At 41.7% G+C, this 14813-nt stretch overlaps 1 protein-coding gene across 4 annotated transcripts in view; it reads left to right on the top strand.

Annotated features, from left to right (window-relative positions):
- The window catches only part of RASGEF1B (RasGEF domain family member 1B), a 132879-nt gene that overhangs the window by 81825 nt on the left and 36241 nt on the right, over positions 1-14813 (top strand). The window contains exon 1 of one of the 4 annotated variants that reach the window (XM_009669281.2): positions 13348-13489. The exons of 1 other annotated variant lie outside the window; for it this stretch is intronic. In XM_009669281.2, the coding sequence (XP_009667576.1) occupies positions 13466-13489 (24 nt within the window). In that variant the 5' untranslated portion in view covers positions 13348-13465. Of the gene's footprint in view, positions 1-13347; positions 13490-14813 lie in introns of those variants that run through there. 2 more of the 4 variants (XM_009669284.2, XM_009669282.2) reach the window with 2 other exon arrangements.

Genomic DNA, 14813 nt, shown 5'->3' with positions numbered 1-14813 from the left:
TTGGGGTCCTACATCTCCCTTCTGTAATGCTCAGAATGATAAGAGCTTGATTTGTCTTGTTAATCTTTTCAGGTGTGACCTTGAAATACACCATTATGAGCCTTTCTCACGGTATCACTCTCAACCGACTTTCCTAATCCCTCCCACTAGAATTGGTAATATTCTCCTATCTAGAGTTAGTAAATAAAACTGCTTTCCTGTCCCTTTCTGTCTTGAACTCTGAGGGGTTGTCACATTTACGACTGGCGCATTTCAAGGGCCACAAACAGCAGTAGTTCCGGTGTGCATATAATAAATAACACAAATACAATCAGGATATTTAGTACTCACTTTCTGAGCCAAAATACAGACACGTATAGGCCCCATGTTATTCAAGCTTCCTACCTTTTCCCAGCTTTCTGACCCCTCTTACTGACAATTGAGGTCCGTCCAGTCTGCCAGGGACTAACTCAACATCTCTAAAGCCAACTGTGAACTGAAGCGCGTGCTTCCTGACGCTGCACCTTTCTTGGAAGAAATGTAAAGCTAGGAAGCCAAGCCCAGATGGAGGCCCTCTCTCTGAACCCATGCTAGGCCGTGACATCCGGATCTGAATTGTGCACTGACAAAATCACCCCTGGTGGGTATTAGAGCCAGTGTCTCAGCGATGTGAAGAGAGAAATGAAATCCTGAAGTGGAACTGCCTTCAGATAGGTCAAGAGAAACAAAACATCACGTCTATGTCAGGGGCGCACACCAGCAATTTAGATTTGTTCAGCTTTTGGTTTCAGCACAAGGGAACACACCTCAAGCATTAGAAGGAAATAAATTTTTTGTATCTTTTTGTTTTGTAATACTGATCTCTGTTTTTAAAATGTATAAATGCATTTGAGACGGAGCTTAGATGGCTTGTGGCAGCTGAGTTGGAAAATACCCAATTGATAATGTGTGTGGATAAAAAGACTGGCGTTGTATTCAAGGCCTGTGGCGGGGGGGGGGGGGTGGAGTTCGTCTCCAGTGTGCTTTATCTAGGTAACGAAGGAGGTGTGTTGGGTTGCTTCAGGTACCCCTCTGCCCCCAAGTTCACAGTGAATCTCGGTTAGGAGAGCATCAGCTTCCCAAAATGCACCTTTCCAGAGATCAGCTAAATCTTGAGGTTCCCTTTTGTTTTTGGTTTCAGGATGTAAGGTTCTCATGCCAGGTTGGGTCATGATGCTTAAGCAACTGAAATATATGGCTTTCATGCCAAAACAGTGAGCAGTGACCTTAACGTTTTGCAGCTGTTCTTTCCAGAAAGTCCCTGAATGTAAAAGCAGGGTTGCTGGTATGATGTTTGAGTTTAATTCCTTCTTGTGTGATCTTGGCCAAGTCTTTGTGCTTCACTTCGTCCACAGTGAAAAAGGGGGGTTAATTTTTGCCATTTCAGCTTTGGTAGTTTAGAATTATACTGTCACACATGGCTAGTAAGGCCTGGCATGGCCCAGGTCCTTGGGCAGCACATAAGATGTTGGGCCATGATCTCAGCTACTTTACGGGTAGATACAAAGGTCTGGAGGAACGTAAGGCCTTTTTTTTTCCCCACACAGGATGGAGAAGACGACATTTTTGGTTAACAGTTTCCTTTCCTGTTTCCTTCATGAAACTTAATTCTGTACAGCAGGATGGTAGGAATGTTGCTGCCTTCTAAGATGCTTTCTTTTTATAATAAAGCCTCCGTATTTGCTCCATTAAGTTCTTCACTTTTAAGTATTGGTTCCTTGCTGTAATTTCCAGCTGATGCTACAGAGATGTGGCTATGGCGTATGCCTTCACCATAAAGAATGTTTAGATGCCAGAAGAGCTGGTGAGTCATGAAGGGTTGGAGCATCAGAAAGGCAGGTCAGGGACTCGGGGGAGAGCTGGAGCTTTTACTTTGGCTGAGAACTTGCACTTTCCTTTTATGTGCTTCAGAGGCCTTCTGAAAGCCTTGCTTGAAGTTTCTTTTCTTCAGGCATGTGCTGTGGTTAGTTAAATATTAGTTCCCCCCCGCACGTGCGCGCGTGCGCGCACACACACACACTCCAGATGTTTCCCTAGGAGGAGTTGATTTGCGGAAACTGCACTTCAGCTTTCGTGCTAGAGTCGGATCAGGAGCAGGTGAGTTTCACTGACCAGCTCCTTGAGGCTAAATAGAATTGAGGCATTGGAAGCCTTCAAAATCTTTCTTGATTGAACAAGCATTAAATGTCTAGGACAGTGCCTCAGATGTGTGACGCAGCTGGTTAACATTTGTGTGAGTTATGCTAAACATTGACACGTTTTTAACACACTGGAAATTAATGGACTAAATTGAAACGTTCCGGTTCATAAATTGGGAAAATCATGTTAGAGTCAGAGTTGCGTAGAAATCAGCATAGATGAAGATATGTTATCTTTTTAAGCCACACGCAAGAGAGTAAAATGCCTGCAGTACTTGATTACTGGGTGAAAACTGAGGCAATGAACAAAATGATCTGCACTTGCAGTACTGCAAGGTGTTGCACAGTGCAGTGACTCGGCTTCAGTTGAGGGCTTAGCCAAGGGTACGTTACTTATAGTTCTGCATTTGTCCAAAGATTTCAAGTGAGCGCTGCTCAGGAAAATCAAATATTCTCTCACATGTGAATCTGTCATCCTGATTTTCTAGGCTACATTTTTCAGCTCATTCTGCAACCATGTGCCTGTACTTCTGTCCTGTTCTTGTGTTGTGCAAGCGCACAGACACCCAAGCTTTCCTTTCTGCACTGAAGAGCTTACCCTATAGATGAACACTTAAAGAGAAGCAGAGCCACAGAGAGGAAATGATGCATGTACAGCTGTGGGAAACAACAGTGGTGGAACCAGGAGAAGACCGCTTTGCTCCTTACTTTCAGTTCCTTAGAGCTGTCGATACCCATTGGCAGTGTTGTCTCCAAGGTTTCACAGAGCAGTTTCTTCCTTTGTCCGTCTTTCTTGACAGACATGCACCTATCAATTTTGTATTTCAGCAGCTCTGATTTGTATCCTGTTTTGAGGGGTGGAGAGAGCCTATGGTTTTTCTAAAACTGGAATCCGCCAATCTGACGTTTACTCTAGAAAAACAGTGTGCGATCCACCTGCCTTTGCTTTTGAAGGCACCCAGTTGCAGGCTTGGGATCTTTATATGTGAGTGACCCAAAGGTACTTAGGTACTTCTAGCAGCCTTACAATCCTATGAATTTTACACTGTTCCTTGCTAGCGTTCTTCCAATTTGACAACAGCGCAGCTGTATAGCGCTTACATGGTAATCAAATGGTTTAGTGAAAAAAGAACATAAAGTTCTCTGATTTTTCTCTTAGGAACCGCAACCCCCCCCCCCCATTACCTTCTGCAGCCTGAAGTTTTGTTCCTGCTTTTGTTGTTCAGCTTTTTTGCCCAGTCTGCCCTCGCTTATTCAAGTGTCTTCCCTCCTTCCCTCTCCCAGTGCATAATACATAAAAGGAATTTCTTATGACATGGTTCGTAGAGCTTTGTGCTGCGGAAGTCAGAACGATTACAAGGGTAACCTCTGATCTGTGTGAGTGAGTAACGTGAAACAAGGCCCATATGTCCCTGTCCACAAGCAGATAAGGGAAGTGAAGGAGATCTTGGAAGTCAGAGCCAGTGCTTGACTGTTCAGCAAAAGCAAAGATTCTTTTGGCTGTGATCACAATAAATATTTGTGTTCACAAAAAATATTTGTGTTCACCAGTAGAGGCAGAAACTTAGGCATGGCTATGCATAATGCCACCTGCTCCTTTGGCATAGTGAGTTGTGCCTAAGCCTTCTGTTAAACTAATCCTGTTCTCAAACAACGATTATTAACTTTGTAGGATGTAGTCTTTTTACATAGATTATCCTCAGCAAGCTGTACTTTGAGAGCCAAATTGTCCCCTGTGCTGGAGAATGGAAGGTACAAGCCAGACCCTAAGACAGTACAATAATGTATACGGATTCCTGAGAAATACATAGAACTGTGCTGATTTATACCAGCTAGTTGACTAATGGGTAGTAAATGATATTTTATCCAAATTCTCTGTTGGAAGGCTAAAGGAAAGTTATTTTGTGACAATATTTTATTCACATTGAGAAGTAAAAAAGAAATTATTGTTTTAATTTTCACAAAATATTTTTCCTGCATGCTCCGAGGGAAGCCAGAGTAGATGCGTGCTGTATTTGTCATCTACGCTTTCTTGTGCCTGAAAACAAAGACTACGTAAACTGTGAGACATACAGGAGAGCCACAGATGGTATGTCCAGCCTCCCTCTCTACCTCTTCTTTCTCCCAAACAAATGAGAGATTAGCTGAAAAACCATAATATAAAAATGGGATTACGTTTATTTGCCTTCTAGGTTTTTAGGCTTAGAAATACGCTTAGGTCATATATATAAGCTGCTCTTAATTGCCATTAAACTCATGTAAAACCAAACAAAGAAGGAAAACTGAGGGTTTTTTTTTTTTCTAAACTTAGAAAATTTCTTTTGATGTAAGGGAGGAAGGTATCTAACACTAAGATTTGTGATAATATCTTTGGAGTTGGCTAAATGACCTGAACTACTGAAAAATGAGAAGATAATTCTGATTGTTGCTGCAGTATGAAAGGTGAGTACAAACCTTCCCCCAGTAACCCAGAAGAACGGAAACTGTGGCACTACTTATTTCCAGAGACTTGTTTTCAGATTCTTTTATAAGCGCTTTTGCTCTTAACCGCTGTGGTGGTTTTGAATTCTCACACTGGCTGTGTCATTGCTTAGGTGCAAGGAAGAGGTGGGAGTTCATTAAAACAACAAAATTAGAACGTAAGCCTCCATCTGTCTTTTTTAAATTAGTCTCCTGATGCATCTCTCCTAACTGCCTCGCACACAGCGGTGTTCATCCCAACATGAAAGCGAAAGGTGACGAGAAACATCTTACATGGTTGCGGTCACGCTCTGATAAAGTACTATAGCTGTCCTAAGTATACGATGACAATAAAGCAATAATATTTGGACACTTCTGTAAATACAAGGGAGAAATTATACTCTTCAGTGTAAACGTCCTTCCTGTAGGTCTCTGTCCTACATACCTGTGCTCATGCTCAGTCTGAAGTGTGTAAATGATTAATTTACATTAATTTCTCTCTTGGGTCAGCTCCTATTAATGTCGAGTATGTGCATAACAGTTTGCAGAATCTGAACGCTGGTTTCTGGCAGAGTGTCTTTTCTCTTTATTGTAGTATAAGAGGCAAAAAAAAAAGGCAAACTGCCATTGAAAGCTAGTGAAGTGACATGGCAGACAAGAGTTGCAGCCTATCACGAGTGTAAATACATGCCTGCAAAACTGTATTTAGACAAGTGTTTAAGCATGCGCTATTTGTTCTGTTAAAAGGCTGTTTTGAATGGATTTCTGTTGGATAAAGTAACATTTAAAACAGTTTTTAAACAAGTATTACTTAATAGAATGCAGCAATGAAAAGTCAAATCATGTCAGTGTAAGCTACTAATCCTATGCCATTTCATTTGTGATGTTGCTGAGTTCATTTTCCGCCCGTTAAAACTACTGAATAAACGGCCAGTCTTTACAGGTGCAGAGAGCAACAGGAGAAAAGACAACGCTATCAGCTTCTATCCTTTCTACCTTAGCAATTTTCCAGGAAAGGAAAGTCTTAGCAGATTTGGGCGGAAGAGATGCATACCTCCCCGCACAGATGCATAGCCAGGGCTGGTACCTGTAGCTGGAGAATAGTTTGGTTTGGTTTGTTTTTTTCCCTTGAGCGTCCTGTGTGGTGGCTGATATCTCCTGCAGCCTGTGAACTCGGCAATGTTTGTTCCAGACGTTCTGGGAGACGTACATCACCCTAAAAAAGGGGTTGATGGCTAAGAGCCAGGTGTCTTCCTAGCTTTGGGTGTAGCAGCCGCTCTGTTATGTGCGTGTGTGTGTTTCCGGGGGGGAGAGGGCTTCAAGAAGGATTTCTCTGTGTAGAGGTTTGCAAAGCTCCTCTCCACTGGAAGCTGGCAGGGGACAGCTGGGTGCTCAGCAGGCAACCTTTCAATTAAGTGGAGAGGGTAGGAAATTTTCCTGTGATGCTTTTTTCCCTCTTGATCAAACTTGCAAAACCCAAAACTGTTAAGAAAAAAGGCAGCTATTTTTGGAGAAAAAAAAAAAAAAACACACACACACACACATACACACAACTAAAACGCTCCTCCCAGAAAAAAAAAACAGCGGAAAAAGATTTGAAATTGTTCACATATCTCCTTAAGTATTTCTAAATGTAAAAAATGTCAGTCTTTTATTGAAGCTGAGCTTTGTTTTCACATGTCGGTTAATTTATACTGAATAAGGTTTAAAATGATGTAAACATTTGAAATTGAAAGTAAGCTTTTTAAAACACTGTGAATGGAAATTTCAATCTGAAATGTCTGGGATTGTTCATGGAGGTTCGCATTTTGGGTGCAATTTTGAATTTGCGTTCTGGTTTGGGATGGGTTCTCAGCATTTTCTGCCAGTAACATACTTGCAGAACAGGAACGCTATTCTGCATGCAGCTGGTGGAGATAGCGATGATAGTTTTGAAACTGTGGATGCCTTCCCTGGAACTAGACAGAGGTCTCCAAATTCCTTTCATATAGGCCATTAAACTACTCTCAGACATAATAAATCTTTCTTTTTCCTTGTTGGGCTGCAATTAAATTACCACCTTACATGTATTGAAAGCACTTTTTTCTTGGGTTTCGGGACTTCTCTTCATTTACCCTGTCTTTTCTGCTGAACTGTAAGCCCATCTGGCAGCACATGATGGGGGAAAATATCCCAGCTGCCTTCACAGAACAGGAAGCGTGGAGAAATACATGTGCATGTTTTATCCATACTTAAAAACAAAAGTTGTGGTTTATGAAGCCTTTGAATCCTTTGTGTACTGGTTGTGGGTAGAGATGACTGAACTCTATCCAAAGACTTTTAGAGGGCGCTGTCAAGTTTGTTAAACATCTGCGAGGCAAGTCGTCTGGTGCAGAAGCCTTTTTACTAGCTTTGAGGTTTGTCTAAGAGCCATCACTGCTGCAGGTTAAAAGGACGAATTTCCTCTCTGAAATAGTCTGACGTGGTTGGTATGGTTGGAAGCAATAGAAGAGAATATCTTTTAAGCTAATATATCATCCATCGTATCGGAATCCAGGAGTGGCTACATGCTAAGCACGCTTACGAGAGAAATAAACCGTGTGTTAGTATAACCGATTACTTCAATCAAACATAATCAGATGACTTTCTCATTTTGATAATCCTTTAAAATTGAGAATATTTTGTCTATGATACTTGTAGTACAATAAAGCTCTCCTATTCCAGTTCAGCAGTCCAGGGAGGGTTTAAGTATGTTGCATAATTCAGAAAAAGGGGTTGGTTGTGGCTTTGGGAGGGGAAGGCTTGTTTGTTTGTTTGTTTGTTTTCTGAAAACTTCCTTTGTTTCTGTTTGCTCTTCCCTGTTATTCCCGAAACGAGAGAGTCTGTTTTTCATAGCCCAGATCCCAGTCCTAGTGCAGTAAATGGAAAGACGTGCAGTGCTTTACTGGTTATGGATCAGGCCTCATTGTCTGGAATGACAAAAGACGGCAGTTCATCCAGGCAGATAAATCTGTCGCTGCCACAACCCCTACTGCAGCCCTCTCCGGGCCCCGAGGATGGCCAAGTTTAGTGCACAAGCCTCTTCTTGGCTGCCTGTGTCTGTGGGTGTGTGCGCATGGTGGATCTACAGAACATTATTATTCAAACCTTAAACCTGTGCCAGACTGTTAATGTCTTAATGCTTATTCAAGTGTCAGGGAGTGCTGGCAGATGTCAGAGTAAATGGGAGGCTGTCAATAAGGAAATTACTTACCATTCTCAGGGTGATTGCTGCAGTCTGGCAGGTAGCATTTGAGAGCATGTCAGGCTGAAAGAAGAAAGGGGGAGGAGGGGAGGTAAGAGAAGGTGGGGTTGTAAATGTTTCTTTATGCTGGGGGCGGGGGAAGCCTCCAGCAATAGCAACCATAAATCAGTAACTAAACAGAAATAAGGATCCCAACATCCAGCTTTGGAACACTACTAAAGGAGGGGCTTGGGGTTTTTAAAGCTGAAGGCACATGGCACTGCCTCAGTCTGAACCATCTGCAGTTACCCAGTAGCAGCAGAAGTCAGCTCACATTTGGCAGTATTCCAGTTTCCCCTGTATTTCCACTTCACGCGTACGCCATCAGACAAGGTCCTAAATATAGAGCTTTTGTCCACAGGTTAAAAAAATACTTGTGCAAGGTATTTTATTTATTCTGAGTAGCCTGCTTTACAGTTAGGAATACCTCCCAGTACAGCGGGTTCTGGCAGTCAAAGGCGACTTGTGACTCGGGATTCAGTTCTATTCCTGGTGTTAGATGTTCACTTACTACATTTTGCACCTTTGAAAATGCCTCAGTTTTTGCATCTTTAAGACAAGGCTGAATATTTGTCAAATTTGCAGGTAGTTATTAATCAGACACTTTGGGGAAGTTTTATATAAATAAATAGGAAATTTAATTATCCCACTCTGTAGAATTTATTCATTTGAGTTCAGTTGAGCAGAGGTCATCAAGAATGCAAGTGTTTGCAATGAATGAAGACCTTTTCCTCTTAATACTGGATTGATATCAGCTTTACCCGCTTTATCTGCCTGCGTGCGAGGGTTATAAGGAACAAGTGAAACTTATGCATTGAGCTGTACTCCTTTGGTTTATTTCAAACTTTGTAAAGCATCTTTAACACTTCTGTCAGTTATGTTCACGTGGAAAGGCACAGAGGGCTGTTTCCTTGTTGCATATGCTATGCATTTATAATTTATAACAACTTATAGTAACGTATAAATATATAGGCCAAATCCTGGCATCTTTCATCATGGTGAGTGGCTGCACTCGGCTTTAATATGCAAGGATTCAGTAAGACTCTCAAGAAGCGGTCTATAAGCTGTCTTAAATGAAGGAGTTGCTGCATGTCCTTGAGAGCTGAGGCTCCTTCTCCCACATAATTTCAGCCTTATCTGGTTTTATTCACAGATACCTCACGCTCGTGCTGGCCTTCCTGGGGAAAGGTCAAGATGATCAAGAGTTAGATATGATGAAAGAGTGTGTGAAGCTGGTTGTTCTCCTTAGGCTGGAATTGTGTTGTGACAAGCCATTTGGTGCTGTCATCTTCACTGTTTGCCTCACACAGAGGTTTCCCAGAAAAGAGAGCAGGACTATGTGATACCTCACATGAGAAAGCCTCAGGTTATATGAGCCATAGCTCAGATATGCTTTCCTTGTCATTTGGGAGAGAAAATAACACTGCTCACGGATGTGGATCTTTCCCCTCTGGTCCCCACCCAGGGCAGCAGTTAGGCTCAAAGGTGAATGGTTTTCAAGACTTGATCTTCGTTGTTAGGCATCTTGTTGTGACGCACCTAAACGACAGAATACCCATGCGAGCTCTGAGGTTTTTAAAAAAAAAAAAAAAAAAAAAGGAGTTGGATCCCTCTTACTTTATTCCAGTTGCTTTGTAGCCTCTGAAGTATTAGCGTATGGGCTGGGCTTCAGGAGGTACATGCGCTACTCGCTACTCGTTTGCCTGCTAGATAAGTTTATATGTTTGAGTAGGTTGTCTCCTATTCAATGAGCATTGAGATCCATTGGAGACAGACTCTAGAGAAAAAACAGCTGCAATTTTGTTTTCTTCTGTGAGGTTTCTCCTTAACTGTATTATGCCAACACTCAGTTTCCTTGTCCCATTTGGTTTCTGCCCAGCAAGTAGTATTTGATCCCTTCACATCTCAGTTGATCTTTTTCCCCCTCTTTCACGTTGTCTTGGTGCTAGCATGGAGAGCACAAGACCACCGTCTCCATCTTCTCAGCTCTGACGCCCAGTGGTACGGAGGCTTAGGGTGGTTACGTTGGTGAAAGTCCAGCTCAGCCCCTGAAGCCTGGAACTGGATCATTGTCAGTCCTGAGAACATCTTAAGGATTTGTGCTGCTAAATACTCCTATATGCTTGTAGAGTAAACAGAGGGCTTTCAGAAATGAATTTGGGCAGTACTTGCATAAAAACATAAAAGCAAACTACAGTGAATGTGTTCTTCCAAAATTCAAGTCGCTGTCCAAGGCTTTGTGACAGATGACCTTCCTTTGAAAGGTAACGGTAGCAAATGAAAAAGCTGTAATAAACACAGGAACAAAAGCCAAATAATGGATTTTTATCCACCATCTTTTTCAGGAAAGAATGAACACTTTTAGCTGAAATTTGCAATCAGCCTGTACTTGGGCATCTGCCCTCGACAATTTTAGCTCAAATTGTTCATATCTTGACAGAGTTGATAAGAGCAAAAACCGAAGTCTTATTACAAAAAATGCTGCATCTTAATTACAGGAAGCACTATCTGCTCACCAGTATAGTGGTCTGAGTACTTGCACATCTCTTAATCCCACGCACAACTACAATTGCAGTGTTAAACCGCTCTATCTGATGCACATTTAAAAGTGTGCTTGGATCCGCCTTTGGCAAATCACTGAGGCATGTGCTTAATTTCAAGCTTGAAGCTAAGGCCATGTTTAACTGATCTGCTGGGCTGAGCCCCCAGTCTAACTGTTTACGTTGTAAATTGAATTTGAAGCAATTCTTTGAAAACCAAAAGAATCTGAGAGTTTTGATGTTTGATTCTGCCAGTGCTTTCACTTGTGCAGCTGTCTCAATGATTTCAGTAAGAGTTCTATGTACAAAGTTAAATAGGTGTGCTAATATTGCCAGATTAAAGCCTTATTTTTGAATGGATGACACGTTTGACTTCACACTCTCATGCATCTGTGTCAAGAATATTCTTTGTGTATGGGATTCTTCTGAGTACTTTCTGAAATGCCAGATATATATTATGCGCGCTCTATTCAACATGCCTTCTCTACGGAGAGTTAAGTGCTACTTTTCATTTGCTTTGACCTTCCCCTTGTTTAAAACCACAGGTTAGTTTTGGCAGCATTAATAGCTCTTAAATGATTTGTAATCTGTTTTTAATGTGGTCCTAGTTAAGGTTCAATGTGAATAAACGTGGGACTTAAATGAAACCTGATGTCTTCCTGCTTTAGGCAGTGAAGTGCTATGAACCACGGAGTAGGAATTTGTATATTTACACGTTAGCAAATACTCAGTAAAAAAAATTATCCATCATTTCCTCTCAATTCTTCTTTTTTGATGGTTCCTACGGAGTTACAGCAGCTAGGTACGAGCTAGTTGAGCTGATCGTTTCCCATTACTTTAGCAGAGAACTGTCCAGATAGTCACTTGCTGAAAGAAAAGAGAATATTCTGCCTTAATGCTTATAATTCAGCATCACTTAACTGTTTTGCTAGCAGTACCTTTGCGCTCTAACCAGTAGAAGATCGCTGGGTAAACTGAGGCAAGTGGTTTCTAGTTTATCACTTGGAAGTTGTAAGAGTTTGCCTGTAGCTCTTAGCACAAACAGTGCTGTGCGGGGTCAGGATAAACCCAGTATGTCGCTGTATAATAATTAGCGCAAATGCAGCATCAACTGTGTACGTATACTCACTTGGAATATGAATTATCAGGTTATCTCCTATGAGTAGTGCAGTGCCAGTAGGTATTTTCTAATATAGATAAAATCTATTTTCAAGCAAAGAGCAGCAGGGAAAGCATGAAACAGATCCATGTTCTTGGCTCCTCTTGGAGGTGCTAAATTCAAAGCTGAGTTAATGATTACCTTCGGGAAGGACCAGCCAAATGTTTCTGTGCAACACTATTGACTGGGCTTGTATTGAGTGAAAGATCTTAAGGTCTTACGTGCTGGATGTATAAATTCAGTGCTAGAATTGTCTGCAGTGTAATGAGGGAAATAGGTATATGAGTAGTTGGGGACTTGGAAGGATAAAGGTAACAGGTTTGCTGTTAAAAGTAGAAGGGGAGAAAAAGGCTAGTAATATTACTAGTTTACAGTCTTGTCAAGCTAGGGTCTAAAGCTCACACTAGCTCTTGTACTAGATTCAGAACTGACCTCCCTTCTTGTGAACAGAGTTGTAGACAACTTTTCTTTGAACTTAAAAATGTATATCCTTAAAACCTGCTTTAGTGTCACCCAAATTCCTCATAGGTAAGACAAAAGTGGTTGAAATTTAAAACAGGGAAGGGGGAGTGGGTTGTGTTATCCGTAGAGAGATTTTTCAACCACACAACGGAAGTCAGTCCACAACAGAAACTGCATAGAATTAGCAACTCTAATCGTCCGTTGTCAGTATTCCCAAGTTTGCTGATTTTTCTAAAGCCTCATTTCCTCAAGTGATATGATGACATGAAATCCTTAACCTTGCTTTCATTCTCTTTAACTTCTAATCCCTGCGTTTTAGAGAAAGACTGGATAATATGAATATGCTAATACAAAGCTTATGGGCTCAGGTACTCATCGTCAAAAAAAAAGTAACCCAAACTATCTTAAAAAAAAAAAAAAAAAAGAACCCAAAATTATCCACTGTGTGTCAGTATTGAAATTTTGGGAGTTAGACCCCTGTTTCTTCGGCAGTTGGTGTTTGCGTTTCACTCTGCTTTTTCTGGAATTGGTTTGTAAGCCCAGGAGCCTTGTTACAATTAGCTTGAACTGTAATTTTGTCGGCATATATTGGCCCAGAGTTTTCCAGGGTCTACTAGATGAAAGAATCTTTCCTCTCCTAAAACACAACTTGGTTCTGAAGTGAAGCATTCGTCTGAATGTGAAAACTGTAAAATACATTTGCAATTCAATTCACTAGTCTCTATCTCTACCGCAGTGGAGGGTGCTGTGTTAGAGCTCAGCCTAGATGCTGTTTCTTATGCCAGCAAATCCAACTATGGGACCCAGGTCTGCATTTTCTGATAACATTACCTGCATAGAATCTATTTAGTGAGCATCAATCTAATTGGATTAATCACTCCCCATCTGTGTTTTTTTTTTAGTTTTAGTTTTTGTTTGTGCTTAACTCCCTTCATCGATGTTGCTGTTGTGACCACTACCATAATAAAATGGGAAGAATAAATAAGCAAAGCATCTGAGGTGTCCAGATTGGGCACGTCCTGCTTTTGAAATGTTGACTCATAACTGTATTTCTGTTACTTCCTTACAATTTTTGATCTTCTCTGAACTCTTGCCAAGTTATTCATAACTGCTTGCACTACTCAAAATGAGTCCTGAGCGATGCCAAGCACAGCACTCAAATTACCTCAATTGCTTAACGTGATAATTCTGTCACTACAGCCCAGTGAGCTGTAGCATTTGCCAGGCTCGCAGTAGTGCAGTACTGCTGATTCATATGCGGTGTGTTGTTGACTGTACCACCCCGTTTCTCCTCGTGGGCAGTCTTCTCTGCCAGGAAGCCCACGTTCTGGCTTTGCTCTTGTCAGCTGGGACCAAGATCAACCAGGATTATGTGTCCGTACGTGCAGTTACTTCGGTAAAGTATTTCTGCTGCAAGTACAAGATCATGTCTGAAAATACAGGAGGTGAGGTGAGGAAAAAATGAATGTTTGTGTTCATATATAAGGGGTGAGGGGCAAAAGGGGAAAGGGGAAATCCTTCCTAGCTAGGTGAAGTCTAGGTGAAGACAGCAGGAACTATCTTGTGAAGAGATTTGAGGGGGGAGCAAAACTTAAGCAAGGTTCGATATGCAGAGTTAGTTCTTAAGTAGTTTATTGAATTGGAAAATCTGTTACAGCCAGGAAATGGAGCTAGAAATGTCACTGAGCAGAGCCTGTGGAAAACAGGTAGCACCGTCCTCTGACATAATTCATCAAAGTGGGAAAGGACTGAAATACATGCGTAAAGGCTGTGACCTCTGACTTGGCATTGTGTCATGTTCTTTCAGAAATAGCATTCCAACGTCCTGTCATTATACTTTGCTGATACTGTGCAAAGGGGAAGACCAGGCTTTTATGAGAATTCAGAATCTTTGTTGATGACTTGGAAGCCACTTCTTGAATCGTCAGTGAGATCACACACACGTTTATTGAAATCCTAATTCCAAAAAAGGAATTGCGTGGGCAAAAGGTCTTATCACTGGGATCCCTTTACTAGTTGGTTATCTTGCCTGCTGAATTGCTTCAAAAAGAGCCTTTAAAGTATTTCCTTTTAAAAACTTAATTTAGAGAATTGAAATGCAGAGAGGCAGGGCTGTGTGACTGTCCCCAAAATCAACCTGGCCAAAGTAACTTGGGTTTATGTACTCCTTTCATGGCTGTGTGAGGAAATAGTTGCCAGAGGCCTGTCTTGCAAGCATTTACCTATTCAGAAGAGTTTTTCTTCGATTACTGAAACATCTGATACATGTAGCTAGCTTCACGTGACGGGCTCTAATCTGACTTTTGCTGCTCGTTTGGAAGATTGGGGCCATGCTTGATAGATGGTTCCAGCTCAGTGCCAGTAGCAGTCAAAAAGGCAAAGCAAATATTGATGAGGAATTACTAGATGGGGACTGAGAACAGAGGAAGTTGGTGTACTACTGCCTGAATCCGTGGTTTGAATGCACCTTGACTACTCTGTGCAGTTCAGCTTCCCTCACCTCTGAAAAGATTTAGAAGTACTGCAAAAGGACAAAGAAGGATGACAGGGATTATCAGACATCTGGATCCTGTGCGTGGACTGACGGAGTCACGCCTGGAAGAGTCAAGCCTGGCTCTTCAGCCTGGAAAAGAGGTGAATTAGGACACTGTGGAAGAAATCTAGAAAAGGCTAAATGCTCGGGGGAGGGTGCGCAGGAACAAAATGTTCGCTTTCTCTCTCAGTACAAGAGCTGGGGATATGAGATGAAGCTAGTAGGCGCTAGGTTCCAAATA

The sequence above is a fragment of the Struthio camelus genome, chromosome 4 (assembly GCF_040807025.1).
Source record: "Struthio camelus isolate bStrCam1 chromosome 4, bStrCam1.hap1, whole genome shotgun sequence".
In the NCBI taxonomy this organism is placed as follows: Eukaryota; Metazoa; Chordata; class Aves; order Struthioniformes; family Struthionidae; genus Struthio; species Struthio camelus.
The sequence above is the reverse complement of the archived record's forward strand: the minus strand, read 5'-3'. Positions and strand labels throughout refer to the sequence as shown.